General features: G+C 45.6%; 1 protein-coding gene across 1 annotated transcript in view; it reads right to left on the bottom strand.

Moving 5' to 3' along the window:
• The window catches only part of LOC117417592 (leucine-rich repeat-containing G-protein coupled receptor 6-like), a 52,463-nt gene extending 26,755 nt beyond the window's left edge, over positions 1–25,708 (bottom strand). Inside the window, exons 1-2 of the mRNA XM_034911219.2 lie at positions 25,261–25,708; positions 3,498–3,569 (exon numbers count right to left, since the gene is read on the bottom strand). Of these exons, the coding sequence (XP_034767110.2) occupies positions 3,498–3,569; positions 25,261–25,451 (263 nt within the window). The 5' untranslated portion in view covers positions 25,452–25,708. The remainder of the gene's footprint in view (positions 1–3,497; positions 3,570–25,260) is intronic.
• Between the last annotated feature and the right edge of the window lie 462 nt (positions 25,709–26,170).

Here is a 26,170-nt window from a genome sequence, read left to right as displayed (position 1 = left end):
ATATAAAGCATGGATATAATCTCAATTCAATCTGGATTACTGTGCATCATTACTGACAATACATTGGGGCGTTCACTTTTGCCTTTGAGAGCAAAACTACAGAACGATGAATTAAAGAGAAGTGTTTTAATAAGGTACGTTTGGTCAACGTTGAGAGAGAGAGAGAGAGAGAGACAGAGAGAGAGAGAGACAGACAGAGAGAGACAGAGAGAGAGACACACAGAGACAGAGAGAGAGAGACAGAGACAGACAGACAGAGAGAGACTTTCGTCCTAGGAAAGGGAACACAGTTGCTTTCAATTAAAGCCCTCTGCCTGTGTGAAAGTGTGCATTGAGTTCCCACGCAGCGGAATCAGTATTAGTAAAATAAACACAGGTCCTAATTCAAGTGAAACAATGAAATCCAACCTGGCCGCTGGTATCGCTTCACAGCTGTCAGAGAGGCTGATTAATGGGGAATAAACAGCGAGGTAACCGTTCTGAAATGGGGCCATGCGCTGCCAAATGACCACCCAGCTATTCCACCCATTATCAGAGATGAGGCCCTCTCATCCAGTTATTACAAACGCTGTACCTTCGGCCTTATATCGGCCTCGCAGCACACTGCAGTACGACAGCAAGAGGGAGACTTCAGCTGGTTTAGGTTTTTCTGTCTTGTGTGGGGACCGTACTGTATACACAGCTGAAAGTGATTAACATAAATGCGGTTTTAAAATGAACGAGATAGACAGATAGACAGACAGACTCGTTTGGGTACAAAAATAAAGATCATTTTGTATTTTGTAAGAGCGCATCTTTAGTTTTCCCTTGTCTAGGATGTTTGCCATCATTCGGAATAGCGCTGGGTTCTGTTGAGTTAGTATTATTTGAACTGAACAGCCTTGCTCTGCACACGTAGAGAGGAGTTGAATGGAGAATCAGGAAGTCTGTTTGGTCCTCGGCAGTTTGTATGAACAGCTCTGGCTCAGTCTTTGGTCGCTGTGCTTGCGCTAATGTCACATCTGCTCCTTATAGTGATATTGCATTGCCATTGCACACAGACCTCCCCTCCTGAAGCACTTCACTGACAGTCGACACAGAAGAGAGAGGAGCGCAATACCGAAACACAGCAGCTTCCCAGAGTCCCGCCGTCAGCTAAGATTGGGCTGGGAGGGGAACTGAAACAAAACAGGGCACAGGGAATAAATCACTGCAGTGCAGCCCAATGCACCAGCAAGGGTCGGATTACACACCTCACTTTAGAGGCTGCAGAAGATGACAAATTAGCTGACAGAGGACGACAGGTTGCTTATTTAACAGGCTCCTGTAAATAAATGGCGTGTCTTTCAATGGGTACAAAAATATATTATGAGAAAAAGAAGCAATACTCTTGACAGGAGCACCAGAAAGGAGCAGAGGACAAACAGGAGTGGAGAGTTTACTCCAGTCTTTAACTCCTATTGTTTTTGTGGGTGAAGAAATAAAAAAAAAGCTTCTAATTTTATAAAACTAGAACCAGACAGCTTTTATATTACTGTGACATGGCCTTTTATACACAGTAAACCTCTTTGCTGCTTAGTTTGAGATAGTTTAAATGGAATTTCCTCCTTTCGAAAAACAGGAGCTAATGAAAGACTGCAGTAAATACAGCCCTTAGTTTCACAGCTTTACCTTCCAACGCGAGCGCTTTGATGTCATGGAGGCTCCCGGCTACACCACCAATAGGAGGCTATACAGAACACCCAAAGAGCATTGCAGTTCTTTTAAAAGCTACAGACGTGTCTGCTAGGTGGGTAGCGTGCGTTCCCTTGGTTTTCAGATCTCAAAGCTGTCCACATGCCTCCCAGCCCAGGAAAGATCTCATGCACCTCTGTGATTTATAACTGTAAAGATTTCCTCTGTTTAGAACATGAAACGAGAGCGCTGTGTGAAAACCCGGATTGGAAACGGAAGCTGTTTGAACACCAATCACAGGACCAGGTCACGGCTTGCCCACCCAAACATAGACTAGACAAAGCATATCAGCTGTATGCACTGAGTACATAGAAAACTCATTCAAACAAAAAAGCCAAGAGTAATGTCAACCGGGGGGGGAAGCATTTTTACCTTCAAAACTTGTTTTAAACACGTGCATAAGATACACAGTATTCTGATGGGTACATACATAGTGTCATATTAAATGTCATTTTAAATGAAAGTTGCCCAGAGGATTAACTTAGATTTATGGATCATAGCGGCTTTTACTGAATAACAAAACGAACAACAAGCGTGATAGATATGGGATGGGTGTGGACATGCAGCCATTAGCTATAAATGTTACAAAATCAAATAAAACATGAAGCAGCCTCTGACCGTGCCAAGGCTTCTCAGCTTGATGTATCTGCAGTGTAGTATTCCTGTCACTCCACCTCTGAGTCCCGCCAGGTGCTTTCAATATAACACCTGATACTCTCAGCTGGGTTTCACCTGAACAGATTGCACCTTTGGGATTGGAGGTGGAAGAAGGCTGCAGCTTCTCAGCTTGTCTGCTTTTTTATGATTTATTTCTCCTGCCAGGTCTCTTGTTCTGTGCTTTCAACATGACTTCCTGTTGGCCTCGAGTTAAAGGATGAATCAACACACCATGCGGCCAGATGCGTTCGAAAGGCTTGCAAACCTGCTGGCCTGTTTGATTACAGACCGCGGTCAGCGTTGAACCGCAATTTATTTAGTTTCCATCTCCCAACGTTATAGGAGACAGGAACGGGACCTGCAGTCTAACACAGATCCTGACAAACAGGTGCTCGTGTCACATTTCATCAACAAGCCTGGCTTCAGTAATGGATGTATACACTTCCTCTTGACAAGCCACTCAATCCTCGGGTTACATTTAATGCACAAGCAGAGCGCTGACTTCGCTTTGCAAACTGCCTTCTGCTCTAGAAACTAGGGGGAGACTCAATCTAAACAATACAGCACCTGTGTTACTATTTCCATGAGACTTCCCAGAGTCTCAGCACTTAGAGATTGTTCACATGAGTGTTAAGCATGTGTTTCTCCATCCTGCTGCATCCTGCTTCCAAATCAGAGGGTCTGCTGTCTAGCGAACTCTACATCAAAGTCCAGATACTGGCCCTGGCAGCTGAGCCCACACCGCCACATGGTGAACTTGGGTTTCTCATCATGAACTGAAACTTTGTGAAGTTTACCAGACCCTGCTGTGCTAGAAACAACTACAATCAGCTTCCAAGGTGGCTTCCAGGTGTTACAGGGCCCTGCAGGGCTACGATGCAAAATCAGAATTTAAATACAATAGTGCAAGGATAGTGCGTTAGCTGAGCATCCAGTAACGTGGTGCTGAGGTCAGGTGACTAGCAGGAGGGGTATCTCAAGAGATCTGCGAGTGCAGTGTAAACAGGTGACATCAGAGAGGCTGGTCCTAGGCTGGATCTGTGTTGTATTACTCAGACAGCTGAGGTTTCCGTGGTTCTTTTTTAATGGGATTAGTGCAGTTGGTGGGTTTGGTTTTTGTTACTTACAGCTCTTCCAGGAAGGGCAGGTTGTGAAAGGCGTTGGGCTGCAGCTCACTGATGTTGTTCATACTGAGATCCCTGGAAAATAATGAAAGATAAAGAAAGAGGTTATGGTCGGGGTTTTTTAATGGTTTTCAACATGATTCAAACAGCAGTGAATGCCACCACTGTCCTGTCCTGAATTTGGTTTCCGTGTCAATGGTCTCACATTCCCTAGTATTTAAAAGCATTTTTCAGTGTTGGCTCTAGCAGTGCTAATGATATCATAGCCACACCACACCTGCACTTTCACCAGACATTGGTGGAAACAGAACAGAAGTGATATGAATCTTTGCAAAATGTCTGTCATTATATTCTTTATTCCAGATGTTTAATGGAAACATGTTGCTTTTCCTATCATGGAAAATAAAATTCCTAGGTTGTGTGTCTCCTCTGTGTTAGACCGCGACCCCACCCTTACAGGGAGCGGACTGTGCAATCTATAAACACCTGTCTGTCGCACACTGAGATCATGTATAGAAGTTGCATCTCCCAGTTTTTGCTGTCTTTCTTCAGTGCTAAGCAATGGAAAGCAGAACATGGAAATATATGTAAGTGTTTAAAATGTAACGTGACTGTTAATCACGGATGTTTCAATATTACAAACAGGCTTAGCACTGCAGGAAATCCAACCGTTAAAGTCAAACTCCCAAAAGCCACAAAAAAAGGATCAACATTCTGCAATGCTAAATTAAACACGTTAGGATTTCAAGGGGGTAGCAACTTCCACCCTGCCATCTTTTGGCTCTTAAGAAAATGTGTCCTTTTTTATTCAGATCTCTAATGGAAAAAGAATTGTTTCATCATTCCCCCCTTCCTGAAGCCATGTTCCAAATGAAAGGTTACTCGTTAATTACTCGTGAAATGCGACCACCAGGACAGAAGAAGTAAACACTTTGACTTCAGCACTTTGCTATTTATTTGTTGTGTCAGTCTCTCTAACAGGACAGGACGGCTCTAACTTTTCCTTGGAAAGCTCAGCAGTAAAATAAAAATCATGCTCATTTGAACTGTGAGGTTTTCTTCCCAAAACAGAAATCTAACCAGGGGTACGAGCACAGCAGAGAGGACGGGATTTTAAAGCCGTATCAAATAATTCACATTAAAATGTTGCTCTTTTCTGGAGATATCATTTAAAATCTTCCATTGTCCCAAACTGAAACTTTGCTAGTACTGTATCAACAATATGGGGATTAAAATTTCAAGAGCAATTTCTCAGTTGATTAATGAGTCCTGGACTTGTGAATACTATATATACATGTAATCAAATATCCAAACAAAAGACTGAAAAACCCAGGCCAACTCTTCAACTGGAAAAGCATTCAATCTGAATGAAAAGAATGAGGGCTGTGATCATCACCACGCACTCCGTCATTACAGGAAGGCCAGTCACCTGGTGTAGAAACGGGATGAAATATGTCTGCTCTCTCGCTCACGCCAGCGCTGTGCAGCTCTACTCCCTGATTAATCACTGGACTGCGAGGGGCTGATTCGCTGTGTTTGTCTTGGATGAGATTCCGGGCTGGATCCAGAGACCCTCAGACTGAACGCAGAGTCCCTCACATACTGGCTGTGCGTGTGTGTGTATTTGTGTGTGTGTGTGTGTGTGTGTGTGTGTGTGTGTGCGCGCAGAGTCCCTCACATACTGGCTGTGCATGTGTGTGTATTTGTGTGTGTGTGTGTTCGCGCGCAGAGTCCCTCACATACTGGCTGTGCTAGCCGTCCCTCTGTGTGTGTGTGTGTGTGTGTGTGTGTGTGTGTGTGTGTGTGTGTGTGTGTGTGTGTGTCAGCTCGGTGAAAAAATAACAACCCAATTATACAGTAGAATCAAAAACACATGTTTTCTAATTTTGTTTTAATGATTTGTTTAGATCCTGGCACTGCTGAGATGATCTCCCGATAAAATAAACTGCATTTACAATATATATAAAAAATAATCCAGGTAAGAAAGAACCATATTGGAAACTCATAGAAAGAAAGAAAGAAAGAAAGAAAGAAAGAAAGAAAGACAGACTTGTGCTCATTGCCCTGTTACTGGTACAGACGATCCTTGAAACCCAAGGTTAATGTCAGTCACATTGCATTAGTCATTCCAGTATTACTTGGTAAATCTCTAGTTGTACAGATCCTGGTTTATATAAAGTTGTCATGATGGGTCTTGACTGTGCTGTGATGTGGTAGGTAGCAGTAATGAGACTGGCTGTGTGGTAAACATTTTTATAGTAAACAAGTTTGCCTGTGTAGCTGTTCAGCTTTGAAGTAAAGGATAAAAAAAGATATTCATCTGTTTGGCTCATTAGTTTTATAGCAAACAATATGGCCATTGGGGTTGATTAGTTTCATAGTAAACACGGCTGGATGTGTGGCAGTTTCGCAATAAAAGCAATTCTCTGTGTGGCGGATTTGTTTCAACAGTACATAAATTGACTCTGGATTGAAGTTGTCACAGTGAGAATTGACTCTGGATTGAAGTTGTCACAGTGAGAATTGACTCTGGATTGAAGTTGTCACAGTGAGAATTGACTCTGGATTGAAGTTGTCACAGTGAGAATTGACTCTGGATTGAAGTTGTCACAGTGAGAGCTGTGAGGTTTTGTATGCGCTGCTTTTGTAACCCGTTCTCTGGAATTGATTCTGTTTGAAATCACTCGGTGGTAAACTGTTGACCACTTTACAAATTAACTCCAATGGTTTTTTTGATGATGGAGAAAGAATGCTGTGCTGGGAAATGCCTGGGCACTCATCACATGATTTTTACTACACTAAAGGGTAGCAACAACATGCCAACGGTAGAATGAAACTACAGAGGTAACATGTATATAAGTGACACACCAATGGAATAACAATGGTATGAACCAGTGGTAGTCACTTCTATCTATTTCAATGCATTTCAGACCTGGCATGTGCCAATAAGGACTTGGGTGGGGGGTGCATTAAACTGTCTTAGGAAGTAGATGGCTCAGGATGGTCGCTAAGGTTAACAATTTGCTTCCTGGCGTTTTCTGTCCAAATGAGTATAAAAATCAAGCCTCTGTTGAGCAAACTAGTCATGCTGAATACAATCCTGTGGTTTGTGAGCTAGGTTTCACATGTTATAGAGTTAGGCAGTTTGCTCGGAAGTTAAATGGAACATGTGCACAGCACTGGATTAAAAGGTGTGTATTATTTCATTGGTAGGTCAATATATTCCAAGCTGCCATTCCCCTTAGGTACAGAACCATTGCCTGCCATTAGGGGTGATATTATTAATCCAATAGCATCTTTTCATAGAAATGCATGGAGCAATACCTCCATTGTCCATCAAGTCAACTATTTCCTCAATGAAGACTCATGAATAAATCTCTTCACCTACACCAGCTGATTGAATGGAAAGCTTGACATTGAGATATTGGAGCCCAGACATGTTTGATTCTGCAGATGTATGACCTGCTCTGAACAGTTAGAGATCAGAGCTCACAAAGGCTCAAGAGATCTCTTTTTTCTGGGTTGGAACAGAAATCAAACTGTCCCAGATGCACATGTGTTTCACGCTCCTAAACCAAGCGCTAGTAATAAAGATATATAATTGTAATAATAGTGTAACCTTGGAGACACGTCCTTCTAATTACCCTGCGTTCCCCTGACTCACTGGAATTGGAACAGCTATCAAACTGCAGAACAAATGTTCCTTCTGATCGGAGGAAGAAAGGGAGAAAATGGGTCTCCCAGATGAGCTTTATATAATCCAGCTGGTGAGGTCATGAGACAAAAGATCTACCATAACTTCAAAATGCTCAATGAGACTATGAGACAGTAACGCTTCATGAACAACTGCAGCAGAGCCCTGAATCTAGTGAAACACAAGCTGATCAGGCTACGAGCTGAAACGCATCTTCTTCTTCATTCTCAGCACCAGTCATGCTAATACACTTCTAGAAGCTTTTAAAATGTAATAAAGAGCCCATAGTCTGCTATTCAACCTGCATCTTTGAAGTCATGCTTATTGATTTCTTAGCATGCATGAAAGTAAGTGTAAGAGCTTTTGAACACAAAAAGCAAATAAAAGAACACAAAATGCAAAATCCCTCTTAAGAGCCTCAATCGTTTCCAAGTCAACAAAGTTAATTATATTCAGAGAATTAAAAAAAAAAAAGATAAAAGTTAACATTAAGATTGGAGGAATCCACGACAACAACAAGACTCGCTCTGCCTTGGTCGTGTCGAGGCAAGGGGTGCTGAAGGAGGCAGAGTAATACCCCATCTTTGAAGTGGATGTCAAGTGCCTTGTCCTTTCGAGGAGGTATGCTTTAATCTCTAGCTGTTGCTTCATCATCAAAGCTTGAAAAGGGGGGCTGCAGTAGGTTCTTAGCCTCAGGGGTCTCGGAGTAAGAGCGGGTAGGAGCGTGTGCGAGTCCTCTGCCAAAAAACATTTCCCAGACAGCTATCATGCATAGCATAGCAGAGAGGAAGCATGAGAACGGGGCAGAGCTGGAAGTGCCAGTGCACACAAACACCCACACGCTGGATTAGGAAACGGTGCCTCATGCAAAGCCAGTGTGTCTTTGGTGCAGAGATTAAACACAGTGTGGGGCATCTGGGCAAAGTTGAAATGCAGGTGCGGGTAGTGGGGTGGGGGGCGCAGTTAACAGTACGAACCTGCCTGAAAAAAAAAATATATAGGTTTGCTCAGATCACGATATTCAAGGTTTGTAAACTGCTTGGAAACGTCTGCTGTTGCGCTGCTGTATAGCATGCAAACACCACCATGCTGCCACATGCTGTATGGTATGCAAACACCACCACGCTGCCACATGCTGTATGGCATGCAAACACCACCACGCTGCCACATGCTGTATGGCATGCAAACACCACCACGCTGCCACATGCTGTATGGCATGCAAACACCACCACGCTGCCACATGCTGTATGGCATGCAAACACCACCACGCTGCCACATGCTGTATGGTATGCAAACACCACCACGCTGCCACATGCTGTATGGCATGCAAACACCACCACGCTGCCACATGCTGTATGGCATGCAAACACCACCACGCTGCCACATGCTGTATGGCATGCAAACACCACCACGCTGCCACATGCTGTATGGCATGCAAACACCACCACGCTGCCACATGCTGTATGGTATGCAAACACCACCACGCTGCCACATGCTGTATGGTATTCAAACACCACCACGCTGCCACATGCTGTATGGTATGCAAACACCACCACGCTGCCACATGCTGTATGGTATTCAAACACCACCACGCTGCCACATGCTGTATGGCATGCAAACACCACCACGCTGCCACATGCTGTATGGCATGCAAACACCACCACGCTGCCACATGCTGTATGGTATGCAAACACCACCACGCTGCCACATGCTGTATGGTATGCAAACACCACCACGCTGCCACATGCTGTATGGTATGCAAACACCACCACGCTGCCACATGCTGTATGGCATGCAAACACCACCACGCTGCCACATGCTGTATGGTATGCAAACACCACCACGCTGCCACATGCTGTATGGTATGCAAACACCACCACGCTGCCACATGCTGTATGGCATGCAAACACCACCACGCTGCCACATGCTGTATGGCATGCAAACACCACCACACTGCCACATGCTGTATGGCATGCAAACACCACCACGCTGCCACATGCTGTATAGCATGCAAACACCACCACGCTGCCACATGCTGTATGGCATGCAAACACCACCACGCTGCCACATGCTGTATGGCATGCAAACACCACCACACTGCCACATGCTGTATGGCATGCAAACACCACCACGCTGCCACATGCTGTATGGCATGCAAACACCACCACACTGCCACATGCTGTATGGCATGCAAACACCACCACGCTGCCACATGCTGTATGGTATGCAAACACCACCACGCTGCCACATGCTGTATGGTATGCAAACACCACCAGCACTCATTTTAAACAAACAGCTGTATGCAGCCTCATTGAACGCAATCACAACAAAGCAATGCTTTAAATACCCGGCCGAGAAAGAACAGTGTTTGCAGTTACAGAATCTCAGCTCCTGGCTCCCATATAAAAGCATGTTTGTTTTGTGATGGTACAACACACACCGACAATGCCGATACGTTGAGAGAGAAATTCGATAGAAGATACTCACAGCGAGATTGGAGATAGTGGAAGCTGGTGCATTACATGTGCTTACACTGTAGTGGACTTGTACTCATTCTTACTACTTCTATGTGATAGTCAGTGGAGACAGAGTCAGGTCAGAGAGTAGGAGTAACCTTTTCTATAAAGAGAGTGGTGAATGTATGGATTGGGTTACCAAGCCTTGCTTTTGTCTCCGAGTTCAAGTATCTTTTAATGCAATCCATTAAAAGACACTTAGCATAGCTCATGAGTTCAACCTTTGCAGATCTGCAAGGCAACCCAGATCCCCTTCTCCTCCCACTCCGAGAACACAGATCATACATTCCTTCCACCAACACTGACGCGCGCAGCAGGAAGGCAATCAGTCTCTCTCAGAAGATCACCTTAAGCCTCCTCACACGGAGAAAGGGAAACAGAGACTTAAACAACCTGCCTGCGAGGCTTACTCCGTCTCTCCACAGACCTTTAATGTGACATGTTTGGATAAACACTACACAAGGTTACCCATCCCAGGCTACCTCAAAACCCACAAGACAGACGGCTCCTCCTCAGGTGTTGTGTTTCTCTTCAAAGCTTGGGATCCATTTCAAGGGTCCGCCAATGCCGCTGGCATTTTAAGCCCACCCCGCCCCGCCCCCCTCGTTTGGCAGTTCTCAGTGTCAGCCGCACACATCTACAGTACAGGGAGATATCCCTGAGCGGTACTGTGCTCCACACTCAGAGAGCTCTGACTGACGTGCACTAAACTTCCTGCGTTTCACCTTACATTCGCACTGCTACCTGCGTTTCACCTTACATTCTCACTGCTACCTGTGTTTCAGCTTCTATCCTCACTGCTACCTGCATTTCACCTTCCATCCGCACTGCTACCTGCGTTTCACCCTGCGTTTCACCTTCCATCCTCACTGCTACCTGCGTTTCACCTTCCTAATAATTCCACACACTGTAACTGCTGTATGACTCTCTCCAGTGAGAATGGCTGTGCTGTGTTCATCCATATTATCTGACATGAAACAGAACCTTGTTCTCTTCTGTTTCTCTCTGGTTTTAGCGGGAAGCCTTGTTTGAATGGAAGGCTTTTGCTGTGCAGCTGTCAGTGGGTATAAAAGAGGTTCATGAAAAGTGAAAGGAATGATAACTGCCTTCTTCAAACAACCTGACCGCTGCCTAAACTAATCCAACAATGTCAACATTATGAAATAAAGAAGGAAGAATGTTTACTGTTCCGCCCGTGGACTTGAAAAGGCCTTTGTTTTATCTGACAGCATACAAGCCTCACAATAGCACAGGAAGAGGGAGACAATGACATTTTTTTTTCTTCTTACAGAAATATTGTTTTCTTTCAAATACTGTTAAACTTCCTGAGTGTGATATCCATTCCTTTCAGAGACGAGAAGCCCCCCTTTCTCTCGCTCACAATGAAAGAGAGCTTGCTTTCACCCGAGGACAAGATCTAAGAAATAAAAAGCCGTCTTTCTGTTTTCTTACTTCTGCGTGCTCTTTTGTTTGGTTTTAAATGGTGATAAATCCGCTGCCTATGAAAAGCAGAGCTCACAGCAGGGATGTGTGTGTTGTATTATTATTGTAGGCTTGGTAATGCAGGGATGTCACGGAGTTCAGCTAATAGAACGCTTTGTGTCTGTTTGTTCACACTGCTGATACGGTCCCCTGGGTTTACACGGGGCTTCTAAGGAGACTACATCATTCCAAGGAACAGGCCTTGCCTTGCTTTCTGAATCCAGATGACCTAATTCCAGAATAAATCCCATAGGATCTGTAACAGGGGTGTGTTACGGATGGGTGTGTCCGCTGACAGTCAGGAGAGAGACAGGAGGTGGTATTTACCACCGCACGCCATGCGGCCGCGTGGGGTTTATTACCACGTGACAATACCACTGATGGTGGAGCAGGGCCGGCATACATAAACAGCAGTGTAAACAAAATAATTACAAAAAACTCAAAACAGAACACAGTGCAAACACAGCGAACAAAACAACGCTGGCCTACAGGCGTCTGAACGCTCCCTCCACGACAAGGAGGGTCCTGTTCCAGGAACCTTCTCCCTGAAACCTGACCCTACCCCTAACCCTACTCCTAAACCTACCCTACCCCTACCCTCCACGGCAAGGAGGGTCCTGCCCCAGGAACCTTCTCCCTGAAACCTGACCCTACCCCTAACCCTACTCCTAAACCTACCCTACCCCTAACCTCCATGGCAAGGAGGGTCCTGCCCCAGGAACCTTCTCCCTGAAACCTGACCCTACCCCTAACCCTACTCCTAAACCTACCCTACCCCTACCCTCCACTGCAAGGAGGGTCCTGCCCCAGGAACCTTCTCCCTGAAACCTGACCCTACCCCTAACCTCCACGGCAAGGAGGGTCCTGCCCCAGGAACCTTCTCCCTGAAACCTGACCCTACCCCTAACCCTACTCCTAAACCTACCCTACCCCTAACCTCCACGGCAAGGAGGGTCCTGCCCCAGGAACCTTCTCCCTGAAACCTGACCCTACCCCTAACCCTACTCCTAAACCTACCCTACCCCTAACCTCCACGGCAAGGAGGGTCCTGCCCCAGGAACCTTCTCCCTGAAATCTGACCCTACCCCTAACCCTACTCCTAAACCTACCCTACCCCTAACCTCCACGGCAAGGAGGGTCCTGCCCCAGGAACCTTCTCCCTGAAACCTGACCCTACCCCTAACCCTACTCCTAAACCTACCCTACCCCTAACCTCCACGGCAAGGAGGGTCCTGCCCCAGGAACCTTCTCCCTGAAACCTGACCCTACCCCTAACCCTACTCCTAAACCTACCCTACCCCTAACCTCCACGGCAAGGAGGGTCCTGCCCCAGGAACCTTCTCCCTGAAATCTGACCCTACCCCTACCCCTACCTCTACCTCTACCCTTAACCCTACCCCTACCCTCCACTGCAAGAAGGGTCCCGCTCCAGGAACCTTCTCCCTGAGAGCTGCTGAATAATGTCACATTAACATATTGAATTACACACCGCTTAGCAGTCTTCCATATGCTTAATGAAAAACTGACACAAATTTTAAAATGTGACATTTTGAAATTATTATTATTGTTGTTATTATTATTATTATTATTATTATTATTATTATTATTTATTTATTTATTTATTTATTTATTTATTTATTAGCAGACGCCCTTATCCAGGGCTACTTACAATTGTTACAAGATATCATACTGTACTACTATTATGGCTTCCAGTAGACTTTTAGCGATATCATTGTTAAATAAAAGATCTAAAATGATGTTCATCTGGTTTATTTTTATTACGCCTCAATCCTACAATTCTAGATGACGCTAAACTTTTGGCCAGAGCTGTAGACGGATTCCAGCCAACCACTGACAGGATGCCTCTTCACAGCAATGTATTAATCAGAACTATTAAAAGAAAATTCAGCGGCACAGGTTTCGACCTCAAGATCTTCTCAATGTCTTCAGTGAAGTCTAGTATGGAGTTACATTTCTTCACTGTGTGCCAGCAGGGCCAGCCCATGTGACTAACAGGAGTACTGATACAGAGAGAGACCTGTACACTGTAGCTCTATAGTACACACTGGTGTGGTCAGGGTTGGGTACACTGTAGCTCTATAGTATGCACTGCTGTGGTCAGGGTTGGGTTCACTGTAGCTCTATAGTACACACTGGTGTGGTCAGGGTTGGGTTCACTGTAGCTCTATAGTACACACTGGCGTGGTCAGGGTTGGGTACACTGTAGCTCTATAGTACACACTGGTGTGGTCAGGGTTGGGTACACTGTAGCTCTATAGTATGCACTGCTGTGGTCAGGGTTGGATACACTGTAGCTCTATAGTACACACTGGCGTGGTCAGGGTTGGGTACACTGTAGCTCTATAGTACACACTGGCGTGGTCAGGGTTGGGTACACTGTAGCTCTATAGTACACACTGGTGTGGTCAGGGTTGGGTACACTGTAGCTCTATAGTACACACTGGTGTGGACAGGGTTGGGTATTCATCCCTGCTCTGATCAGCAGCCAGGCATTGCAGATAGAAATATTTAATGTGCAGCTTGCAGAAGCCAGACTCCCCTGGCTGGCAGCTGATTAATGGCTCTGTTAATGATACTTAATACTGTGAAAATCCCTGCAGTAGCATCAAAGCTGCTAAAGAGCTCCCGTTGTAATAGTTCTGTATGGAGTGAATTAGGGCGCGAGGATGGGAGTTTGCACGGGGTACTAAAGCAAGGTGAGCGATCACAGGCACGATACAGACATGTTTATTTAAAATAATCATGCTAACAATATCACTCAAACCCCATTTTAACTACCCTATCTTACATTCAAATAAGGTCCTTGTCTCACTTTGTAACGAATCAAACTGTATCGTTAAGGTTTGAGTGATTTTCATACCAAATTGTGCCAGCTTAAACACAACCCATACAATCTGAAAAGAAACATGGGCAGAATTTAGATGTCTAGAAACTTAGACTGCTATCATATATTGCCTCAAGACCAGTACAGTCTGGTACCACACTGGTTCCATTAATAATCTACAATACTAACATTTACCTAAAAACATTGGAATATAAATCATTATTATTAGAAATTATTACCCATTTAAAAATCTTATTTTTATTTTAAATGCCCTCCTGGATGTAAAGGAGTAGGTAGGAGTGAATAGATGAGTGTAGTGATGCAGTGGAGGTACAACACATACACAGCGACACCCAACCCCACAGTGGTAATGGGGCTCACTCCACCAAACAGCGCGTGCTTGAAGACAGTTTGGCTGAGCACACTTTAGATAACAGGGTCATTATTGCAGCTCAGAAAGAAGTCCATTGCTGGCCGGCACTGGTATTTCCCACGAAGGGTCAGAAATCTGTGCTATTGCAGCATGTTTAACATTGGGGTCAGAAATCTGTGCTATTGCAGCATGTTTAATATTGGGGTCAGGAATCTGTACTATTGCAACATGTTTAACATTGGAGTCAGAAATCTGTGCTATTGCAACATGTTTAATATTGGGGTCAGAAATCTGTGCTATTGCAACATGTTTAATATTGGAGTCAGGAATCTGTGCTATTGCAACATGTTTAATATTGGAGTCAGAAATCTGTGCTATTGCAACATAAAGTACGTTTTTTTCAAAGTCTGTTTTTACGAATCTAATATAGTTTGATATTTATGAAACTGTTCTTCACTGCGAATAACAACTATGGACAACCCAGCAGAGTCTCAGGAATATCAAAGTTCATTGTATTGAAACAGGGAAGGATCCCAGAGGCTAGCATTGAAGAGCTCTGCAGGCTGGATTTCTACGAGGTTCTGACAAGTTTATTAAGGGCTTCAGTAAGAGAGGATAAGGACGTATTCATAAGCAGTGTAGTGTTTATCCCTCGAGGATGTTACACTCACTTTCAATGGAAAGGCTAGATTCTCTTTGTCACCTCTGCGGTTTATATATTAACCTACATTACCGGTCTTATTATTATCCCTATTATTACCACTAGTATTTCAACGTTTTATCCTGAATCAGTTCCAAGGTGGGGCATATTAATCCGCTGGCTCACCTGCCAGGATATATAATAGCTCTATTGTTCAGTACGGAAACTGCTTTGTTACCCTGTTTATTCAGGGGGGGCTATTTACACGTCAAGAAACTGAGCCTTTCCTGTCCTGCCAGGACCCTGCAGCCTCGCAACCCAAAAGCACCGGGTTACCTTTCAACGGCAGCCCCTTCACCGGAACAAAAAGAAACGACAACAGTGTCTCTCTGTGAGTTGTCTCTGATACCTGCCCCCTTGCAATGCGAACACGCAGGACAAAGAGAAGGGCTTTGTGTTGAAAGGGCTGAGGAAAAGAGCAGATCCCTACGTGCATGCGTGCGTGTGTGTGTGCGTGCGTGCATGCGCGTGTGCGTGTGCGTGTGCATGTGCGTGTGCATGGGCGTGCGTGCGTGTGCATGGGCGTGCGTCCGTGTGCGGTTTAATAAAAGATTTGTCAGAGTCACTGATTAAAGCATGCTGAATGGAGTGGAAACAGTAGAAACACACAGGGCTGCTGCCTCTCAAACGATCGCTTTCCTTTTTTTAATTCAGAATCACAGGTAAGTGTTCTTCCCGTCCCACATGCAGACTTGATGGTGGTGATGAGCTAGGTTGTGGTTTGTCAAATGTTTTCCCCAGTGATAGTCAGCTGGATCAGCCAACAGGATATACAGTACATGAGATGTAAACGATACTGTAGGTTCGCACATCATTTACGTCTTTCAAAACTTGTACCGTAGCTCCACGATATACATGTTGACAGTTTTGTGGCTCTGGAATTGACTTTAGCCAGTTCATTAAATTATTCCTGTACAGCAGTAGATTTTAAACCCTGATCGAACCCAACCGTCAAGGTTTTTGCTTCAACCAGGTGCTAAATATTTGTTGTAAACGTGCATTGCTTTCCGGTGCACATAGAGCAGCACTTGCAGACAGCCTGTGACTTCAGACAGCGTGTAGCAGCAGGGATTCCTGTGGAGTCTGTGCTGCCCATCTCCACACTGCATGACAGTGCCGGACTGCTTCAGTAACATCTACAGGGGACGGGAGAACAACTCAATAAAAGCCAGCTGCGTGCCCGGTTTTGATCAAGGATGAGCACCGGGTGCCCCACGGTGAAGTGGCTCTGGTTTGGGATGCAGTGGGTGGTCTCTGGGCCACTCAACCCCCTTGTCGTGGCCGCCTCCACTGTGGTGCGTCACATAATGACGGCAGATTATGTGGTTTCCGGGTGAAATCTCTGCTTTATGGGAAACACAGACAGTCATGCTTGAGAATCAGAAAGTCTATGAAAACAATAATGAAGTGCTTAACTGTGTGCAGACTGGAAGCGCAAAGTGCTGGGAACACAGTGAGTCAGCTGCGTTTTATGGGTTTGTCTCTTCAGTCAGTCTATGAAAAGCTTTGTTTCTCCAGGTGGAAGCTCAGGAGTAGGCTGACCTACCTGTAGAGGAGCACAGTATGAAAGATCTCCCTGTTCCATATCATAACAGCGCAGGTGCTAATGAGGCAGGGTCTCTGGAATCCAAGATGCACAAACAACTTAGTGTTGGAAAGGGAGAGGTCTGACTTCCCAGACCTGTCTGCAGCTATCCACCCCCAGGAAGACTCCCCAGGAAGAGTGAAAGGGATGCACCATTGAGAGGTATACAAGTTTTCCTCCGCACCAATTCAAATCACTGTGGATTTGGCAGGGCAGCAATGGCCCTACTGTCTCTATCAACAGTGTCATGGCAGGTGTTTGTCATTTTCTGTGTGTTCCTGTACTGGTGTCTTTATAAAGTGCTACTGCTGGGGAAAACCAATTTGTCTCCTTTGGAAATTAATGTATTTATTCCAAAAAAAAGCCTGCCTCTTTCAAAAGGCCCCCTGTTTAAATCAAACATGGATTTAATCACAGCATAGCAGTAATTAGCCCTGTCTAGCCAAGCCCTGGTGTAAATGAATTGAAACAAGGGGAGGGTACAGCACAAAGGAAAGGTCCAAGGATTACATGTATAGCGAGGCTCCTTTATTCTAACCACAAGCCCTACTCACTGCAGTGCCTCAGATTGAAAAACTTTGCAATAAAAACTTTATGTAAGGTCCTGGGTAAGGAAACTCTATTTCAACCTGTGACAGGGAGGGATGCGAGGGGGGCTCTCCCAGTGACAGGGAGCGATGCGAGTCTGTCTGCTGTTTGATGAGGAGAATCCCTTCTGGGCTCTCTGAGCTGCTTAATCTGCCGAGCGATGACAGGATGATTTCGCTCCTGTCTCCCTTTGCAGAGAGACTGCAGAATGGAATCTGTTACACTTTTAATTATACTGAATCAATAGGACTGGATGTTTCACAAGTAACATCCTTATGTCATGCTCTCTACGTACAGGAGCTGTGTAATAAAAGAATGGCTCTGATTGGCTGAAAAGACCTTGAGTGTTGTATAGTTACTGATATAGTTAGACACACACATGCACACACACACACACACTCACATACACGAATATTAAGCTTGTGAATTCCAAATGGCTCCCTATCTGCTCTCAAATCAGCGATCAGAAAAGGGAACGTCTCCAAGCACTTTCAAAGCAGTAAAACATTGAAGGTGTTGCTAGAGGGAAGATGATTGTAATACAGTGTTCTGCGTTCCTGCGGGCAGGTGGGAATGAAAGGCTGCAGGGTTACCACAGCATCTTGGCACAGGATCTCTCTCTCTCTCTAGTCAGCTAAGGTGCAGCCAGCTGCTTAGTTGTGGTTACACACAGGCAGGCACTGCAATACAAAGCACAGCGATTTCCTGCCTGACTCACTGGAGCACTCGCTTTCTCACCACAATCATATCCAATATTGCATTAGAATACGGCTCACAATGCACTCCATGGTTTCCACATGCAATCACAAAATGTTGCTTACTCTGTTCTGTTTACTCAGCCTTCGGCTACACAAGCTCCCTTTAAACATGGCCTTGTAGTTGATTTTATCAGCCTGTACCCAGCCAGTAAAATCATCTAGCTGTGGCTTATCTAAGCAGAGTATAGCTGATCAAATCAACCCCTTTATTAGACGGACAATAAATCATTTCTAAGTAGTTAATAATTACTGGGTTAAGTTTAAGATGGAGAAATGTCTTCTAATAAATCAAAAGTAGAGCCATAACCTGCAATTTAAGAGTCCCCCAGACTGTGATACCTCTCATTGAAAATACCAAGCTTCATCACAATAAGCGTGACGTGCACAAGGAAGGCTCCACTAATTTATACCCCGTCACTTTGGGTATTCACCTCCTGAGGGGGTGAGAGCTGTTTCTTTGAAGTTCACATATTTTACAGTCAGTTTATATTGCATTCTTTTTTGTCAGGAGTTGCATTTTTGTAACACGTTCTGCACGGCACAGTTATAAATCCGTGACCCCTTATATAAATCACCAGGTCGTAGCTTGCAATGTGATGGATCTAGCTTTGATCCCATTGCTTAATTCAGTGGTACTCAACCCTGGCCCTCGAGATCAATTCCAGTCCTGGTCTTTATTCCAACCAGGTCATTAGAACCTGCTTGGAGTAAAAACCTGGACTGGATTGGATCTCGAGGACCAGGGTTGAGTACCACTGGCTTAATTCATATTGCAGTGTGCAGTTATACACATGCAAGGTGGAGGACTGAGTCACTTCTTCCAAACGGCCCCCTGCGATACTAATGGAAGAGTTTCATTGTCTGGCACTGAAAAGGAAATAAAGATGAACAGCAGTACGCATTGGTGTACTGCTCTGCTGTTCTCCACGCAGTTCTGTGTGCTGTGACAGCGGCTTCCTGAACCTCTCCACAGGTCTGCAGAGTGGAAAGAGTTACAGACGAGATCCCTGTTAAACCCCGGGGCTCGACTCCCCTGCGAGGAGCGTGTGCGGCAGGCAGCACCTGTCTCTTTCAAAGGCTTCTCGCTGGACTATCATGAAAGGCTTAATCACAGGTTAAAGATCCGTGCTGAACATCTGAAGAAAGCCCTGGGCTGATTTATGAACACACCTTCTTGCTTGCAACAGAAAGCATCACGTGAACGATCAACTGCTGCAGCCTTGCGCGGGTCACCTCAGGGTTTGAACTTACAACCTTCTGGGAGCCAAAGCTACCAGCGGAGCTGAAGGAGCTGTTCCTTTGGAGAGTCTGCAGGAGATGCACCCTGGGCTGTGCAGTGAAGACTGTGGGGTGGCCCACTTCAGCAGAACTGTCCCTTTGACCTATACATTCATACCTTTTCTCTGAGAAGTCCTGGTTCAATCCCCCCTGTTGGCACTGCCTCAGGTAATTGACATGATAGATTCATGACTAATCCCAGTTATATCTGTATTGTGAGATGCATATCCCTGGTTATGGAGATATAGTGGAGCCCCTCACAAATCCTCTTATTGTGATACAATGCAGAAGTCATTGAGAGTGACAGAGTGTGTTTCACGATGACTTGCTCCCGACGGCTGCATTAAGAACCCAACGCCCCCCCCCATTGTAACGCCTTGGCCTTCGCTGTCAGAGCAAGGTGGTTGTTCTGTTGGTCATTTGGGGCCTGCCTTTGAGAAACGTGCATCTCTATCCAGACACAACAGGATTTCCATTGAAGCCAAACCCAAACATTGCTACGGGACAGGGCAGGGTCGTGCCGTCGCGGATGCATGCCATGTCACATTAACATCTGGAAAGGAAGGGTTGAAGACTGGGAGCAGGGCGGGGATCCTTCCGTACTGCCTCACAGTGAGAGAGTGTGCGGGAGGTCTTCCACAGTTTATTTATCCTTCAAGAACTGAAGCGATTTTGAAGCTGGGATCACGGGGCACTAATTGTTCCCGTTTCCCAGTGAGGTAATCAGAGGAAATGAGTAATTACTTCTATATCCATGGAGCGCAGGGCTGGTCTCGAGAGGTCTGTGCCCTGGTGCTTACAGAGAGAGGGCCATCTGAACTGGAACACACAGTGCTGTGGCCAAACCAAACACAAAACCCAGGGATGCTTTTTTGATTGCATTACACACATTTTAACTGCTTCCAGGGAAAACTTCCCTTACCCAGGGATCTTCAATTAGAAAGCAATTGTTGTGTATTCAGCTTCCAGTACAGCTCTTCCTACACTATGTGCAAAATTGCATTTAGTTTTACTTTATTACAGAGCTATCTGCGTGGAATAGACTTCAGGACCTGCTAAACAATATCCGAATGTCAGGGAATTGTTCACGATGTTAAGGAGTACATTTCTGCTAATTTTCATAGTATCACAAAAAGATCAATACTGACACATAGCTGCTTGGCTAACTTCACTGAGGTGAGTTCCTACGTGAATTCAAAGTGGGTTCAGATTCCCATATACTCTATGACTGGGTGCCAGCAGTCCCTGCAATTTCTCACTGGGGACAGTGTGTTCCATTGTGGGGCCAGGCAGCGTCTCAGCGTGTGTTTTGGGGTCTTCCCTGGCGGAGGACAGTAGAATGGAGGGTTGCTGTTAGCGATGTGTAAGTTTGGCCCAGCTCCCAGTCCAGACATGCTTGTATAAATCTGTAGATCCCCGTGCTTAGCTGGGCTCCAGCACCCAGGCATCACATTGCACACACGTGTGCTGAATTCCGGAAGGACTTTTGGAATTTGGAACCTTGGGGACAGTTCTGCAAAGCTGTGATCTTCATTGCTGGGGTGAGAGGAGCAGTACAGACAGGCTCTCACCAGGTAATGAGGGCTACCAAGCCACAAGGGTTACGAGACAGGTGAAAGCTGTTGACCACTGTATACTATATAAACAAAGAAATCTTCTTTAGGTTTTTTTTGGTTTGGTGGGGGGGACCTCCACCATATGAGAAACTGTCAGCTGTGCATAACATATCCTAAACCATTTTAAATCTGTACTGTACATACCCATTTTAAGAAATAAGAGTGTTCCCTTTGTGAAGCAGGTGTTTGAGTGGCTGGGAGAGATTTGCAATGCACTCAATGATAATAACCCAGGAATGCTTCTGGTCTGTGCACCAGACGCTCGGGGGCATGTTGCTGTCCTATAGGACATTCCACAAGTCAATATTCAGGATGCTTGTTCCGCTCTGTGATCCCTGGGGGAGTGGATCACAGCCCGAGGGGACAGACATTAAAGAGGAACGTTTCTTCTTCTCCTGTTTATCACAGGTACAGAGCAAACACCTCGTGGCCACGGAACAGGAGCTTCCCTCACATAATGATACCCCCCTTTGTTCTGGTCCAGGCGGAAGACAGACAGTTTAGTTGTGAGGATCACGTGCAGACGATCAGCAGCAGATCACACAGCAGCGACGGCAGCGGCGTCACTTCACACGCCATCGAAGGCATCTTCACAGAGGCCCTCACTGCTGCTTCCTGGCCCCGAGCAACAGGAAGCGAAGGCCGTCCCATAACTGAAAACATGTGCCTGCAATCCCCAGACTGCTTCGCAGTTCATTCGTGTTCATTTAGAAAAGGAGCCCACTTTGTCAGCATCTCCCAGCTGACATGTGTCTCTGGGGCTCAAGGAGGCACACGGAGGTCAGCCTCAAAAAGAAAGCAGCATCTCTCATCACACAGCGTTGCTTTGAAACCTGGTGGCTCTCAAACCAATCCCAAACCACAGCACTTGAGATCTGAGATTCACCTTGGGCTGCGTTTCAATGGAAGCAGGGTGTTTTTCTTGCGTTTCAATGGAAGCAGGGTGTTTTTCTTGCGTTTCAATGGAAGCAGGGTGTTTTTCTTGCGTTGCAATGGAAGCAGGGTGTTTTTCTTGGCTCCTGTGAGACTAAATTGCCAGGTTTGTGGCTTTGTGTCATACGATCTAAATCGAGAATTTATTTTCCATTTTTAGATGCAAAGGATCATTGTGTTTTATATAAGATATATAATCAGGATGAGATAAGATAGCTTTAGTTCTTATTCCTCTGTGCCAATATATGAGAGGTACTGTATGAGAAAAACAGAAAAATGACAGAAGTGGGTAACACTTTCCATCAAGTGTCTCGAATTACTGTGGATTTACATAGTAGATACGCAGTACATATATCTGTGCTTACACATAACTGCAACGTTATTCTGCATAGTTACAATGCACTTAATGCGTAAATGTGTGTGTCTAATCTGCCAATAATTTGTCTGAGTGTTTGATGTTGTAAGTGGCTAACTCCTGGCCAGGGACCCAGAAGACAAACTGTAAGACTTGAGAATGCTGTAGCTGTGCCAGACCAATATTATTTGAATATGGTGCTGCATGATATGCAAAAAACAAACAAAGAAAAACAAAGTACAATAAATGTCATTATTGAGAAAGGAAAACAACTATGTATTAATCTATTCAGAGTTTTACAGCTTTCATTTTTAACTCTTAGAAATACTAAATAAATAAATAAATAAATCCAGATCTTAAAATAAAAAAAGGTGCTACTGTGCTACTCATTTGGTGCAATTTCACACGGGCACTTGAGCCCTGCTGTATTCTCACAGCAAACTGTTAAAAAACATCTCTCCATCTGAGTGAGCGACGCTGAGGAGCAGGAGAGCTCCCACACACTGTCAAGGAATGCAGGAAAACCATGACAGTGATGAGAGCCAGTGCTGCCACGGGATATCAACTCTCACACAATCCTCTACCTGCTACCGGGTACAGCTCTGCCATAGAGAGCCTTCACATGAAACTCAGCACCATGACAGTGATGAGAGCCAGCGCTGCCACGGGATATCAACTCTCACACAATCCTCTACCTGCTACCGGGTACAGCTCTGCCATAGAGAGCCTGCACATGAAACTCAGCACCATGACAGTGATGAGAGCCAGCGCTGCCACGGGATATCAACTCTCACACAATCCTCTACCTGCTACCGGGTACAGCTCTGCCATAGAGAGCCTTCACATGAAACTCAGCACCATGACAGTGATGAGAGCCAGCGCTGCCACGGGATATCAACTCTCACACAATCCTCTACCTGCTACCGGGTACAGCTCTGCTATAGAGAGCCTTCACATGAAACTCAGCACCATGACAGTGATGAGAGCCAGCGCTGCCACGGGATATCAACTCTCACACAATCCTCTACCTGCTACCGGGTACAGCTCTGCCATAGAGAGCCTTCACATGAAACTCAGCACCATGACAGTGATGAGAGCCAGCGCTGCCACGGGATATCAACTCTCACACAATCCTCTACCTGCTACCGGGTACAGCTCTGCCATAGAGAGCCTTCACATGAAACTCAGCACCATGACAGTGATGAGAGCCAGCACTGCCACGGGATATCAACTCTCACACAATCCTCTACCTGCTACCGGGTACAGCTCTGCCATAGAGAGCCTTCACATGAAACTCAGCACCATGACAGTGATGAGAGCCAGCGCTGCCACGGGATATCAACTCTCACACAATCCTCTACCTGCTACCGGGTACAGCTCTGCCATAGAGAGCCTTCACATTAATTACCACAAAGTGGGCTTTTTATTTGATTTTGATTTTTACAAATGATCCGTTGAAACAAAGACACTTTATGAATGAAAACACTCCAGCATCTAAGAGTACAGCGAGTCCCTGAAACAAGCATTGCACTAGATCTGAAATAGTGCGCATGCTTTAATCCACACTAGACTGTTTACAGAGTTTAACACCAAATATCAAATTTGATTACTACAGAATGCAATTTCCACCAGCAAACAGTGGGGTGGAAATAATAATTTTATGCAAAAATGTACTTATAGGTCAATTTTTAAAAGTTTGAAAAACAATCTTAAAATGAACAATAAAGCAACGAAACTGAAACTTGGGAGAGGGTTCTTTTGCTTTAAAAGGTGTCCAGCCTTTGAATGCAGGGAAGGGCTGTTATAGGTGTTAATACTTCACCGGTAACACTACTGTGAGTCCCCACATTAACCTTACAAGTTGTTTGTTGTTTGCTAAGATCACTAGTTTTATCTTACTCAGATAAAACAGGACAAACTGCATTTTGGTGTAAAGACCCTGATATCTCCTCAGAACTATACAAAGCAATGCATTTTCTTTACTCTCATCCTCTCTAAACCTGCAGCAATTGATGCCAAAGCTGAAGCATTCAGATTTCTGTACTGTATTTCCAGTCTTAGTGCCCTGTACAGCACATGAAAAACACCCGTTTCAAAACCCTTTCACTCAGACACAGCTGCCACAAACAAACTTAACAATCTCCCTGCAAGCTGTGCCGTGCCATACAACTTCCAATCCCCCTGCAAGCTGTGCCATTCCATACGACTTCCAATCCCCCTGCAAGCTGTGCCATTCCATACAACTTCCAATCCCCCTGCAAGCTGTGCCATTCCATACAACTTCCAATCCCCCTGCAAGCTGTGCCATTCCATACAACTTCCAATCCCCCTGCAAGCTGTGCCATTCCATACAACTTCCAATCCCCCTGCAAGCTGTGCCATTCCATACAACTTCCAATCCCCCTGCAAGCTGTGCCATTCCATACAACTTCCAATCCCCCTGCAAGCTGTGCCATTCCATACAACTTCCAATCCCCCTGCAAGCTGTGCCATTCCATACAACTTCCAATCCCCCTGCAAGCTGTGCCATGCCATACAACTTCCAATCTCCCTGCAAGCTGTGCCATTCCATACAACTTCCAATCCCCCTGCAAGCTGTGCCATGCCATACAACTTCCAATCCCTCTGCAAGCTGTGCCATTCCATACAACTTCCAATCCCCCTGCAAGCTGTGCCATTCCATACGACTTCCAATCCCCCTGCAAGCTGTGCCATGCCATACAACTTCCAATCCCCCTGCAAGCTGTGCCATGCCATACAACTTCCAATCCCCCTGCAAGCTGTGCCATTCCATACAACTTCCAATCCCCCTGCAAGCTGTGCCGTGCCATACAACTTCCAATCCCCCTGCAAGCTGTGCCATTCCATACAACTTCCAATCCCCCTGCAAGCTGTGCCGTGCCATACAACTTCCAATCCCCCTGCAAGCTGTGCCATTCCATACAACTTCCAATCCCCCCATGCCATACAACTTAACACATGTGAAAAAGAAGCAGTCTGCTCCTGCAAGCAGAGAGGAGCTCAGAAACTCCATGGTACTCACAGGTAGGATGTCAGAAGGTGGAGGTCGCTGGGCACTGCGGACAGCCCGAGCTCCGAACAATCCACAAGGACCAGGATGCCATCCTGCTCACACTGGCACACTGGTGGGCAGACTGGTGCCGAGGCAAGCTCCTGGGGTCCGTAGCCCAAAACACTGCCCACAAACCGGAGAAGCAGGCAAGCCAGCAGCATGTCGATCCCTCTCTTAATGAGGTTTGTGAATGGAAGAGCAGCTGTGTGTGTGCGTGTGTGTGTGTGTGTGCGTGTGTGTGTGTGCGTGTGTGTGTGTGTGTGTGTGCGCGTGTGTGCTTGCTTCTGTCTCTGTCTGTATCTGTGTATCAGTTGGGATATCCCGTGAGCCGCTCTCACAGTTCACTGCTCATGTCAGCCTCTCCCTGTGCCTCCTTCCTTCACTCTGTGTCTCTTTTTCCCACATTGAGACATTTACCTATTGATGTGGAAGCGTCAGTGTTCTGAGGGCTTTGCTTTTCATTGGGTGTGCTGGGCTGGGGTGGGACTGTGCATCACAGTGAAGGGGAGGGGCCACTCTCTCCACATTCTCCTCAGGGACAGGGTTTTCATTCAAACAGGGGAAGGAGGCAGGAGAGAGACAGGCTAACCCATGCAGAAGTGCACTTACACAGACACAAACACATGCACACATGACCAACCAGTATTCCATACTCACGTGTATCTGCCACGGAAATGACCCTTTATACTTGTCAGCTAACTCGCTGTGATGGGGGTTCTGTTAGCTGAAGCCCAAAAGTTTTAGAGAAGCTTTACTGCATTTAAAAACCTGGTCCTAATTTACATCAGATACACTCCAAGTGAAGCTCATCCTTATATAAATCGTACAGGGTTGCATAACAAATGTTCCGCCGACGCAGACGTCAAATCTGTTATCGTCT

The sequence above is a fragment of the Acipenser ruthenus genome, chromosome 30, assembly GCF_902713425.1.
Source record: "Acipenser ruthenus chromosome 30, fAciRut3.2 maternal haplotype, whole genome shotgun sequence".
In the NCBI taxonomy this organism is placed as follows: Eukaryota; Metazoa; Chordata; class Actinopteri; order Acipenseriformes; family Acipenseridae; genus Acipenser; species Acipenser ruthenus.
The sequence above is the reverse complement of the archived record's forward strand: the minus strand, read 5'-3'. Positions and strand labels throughout refer to the sequence as shown.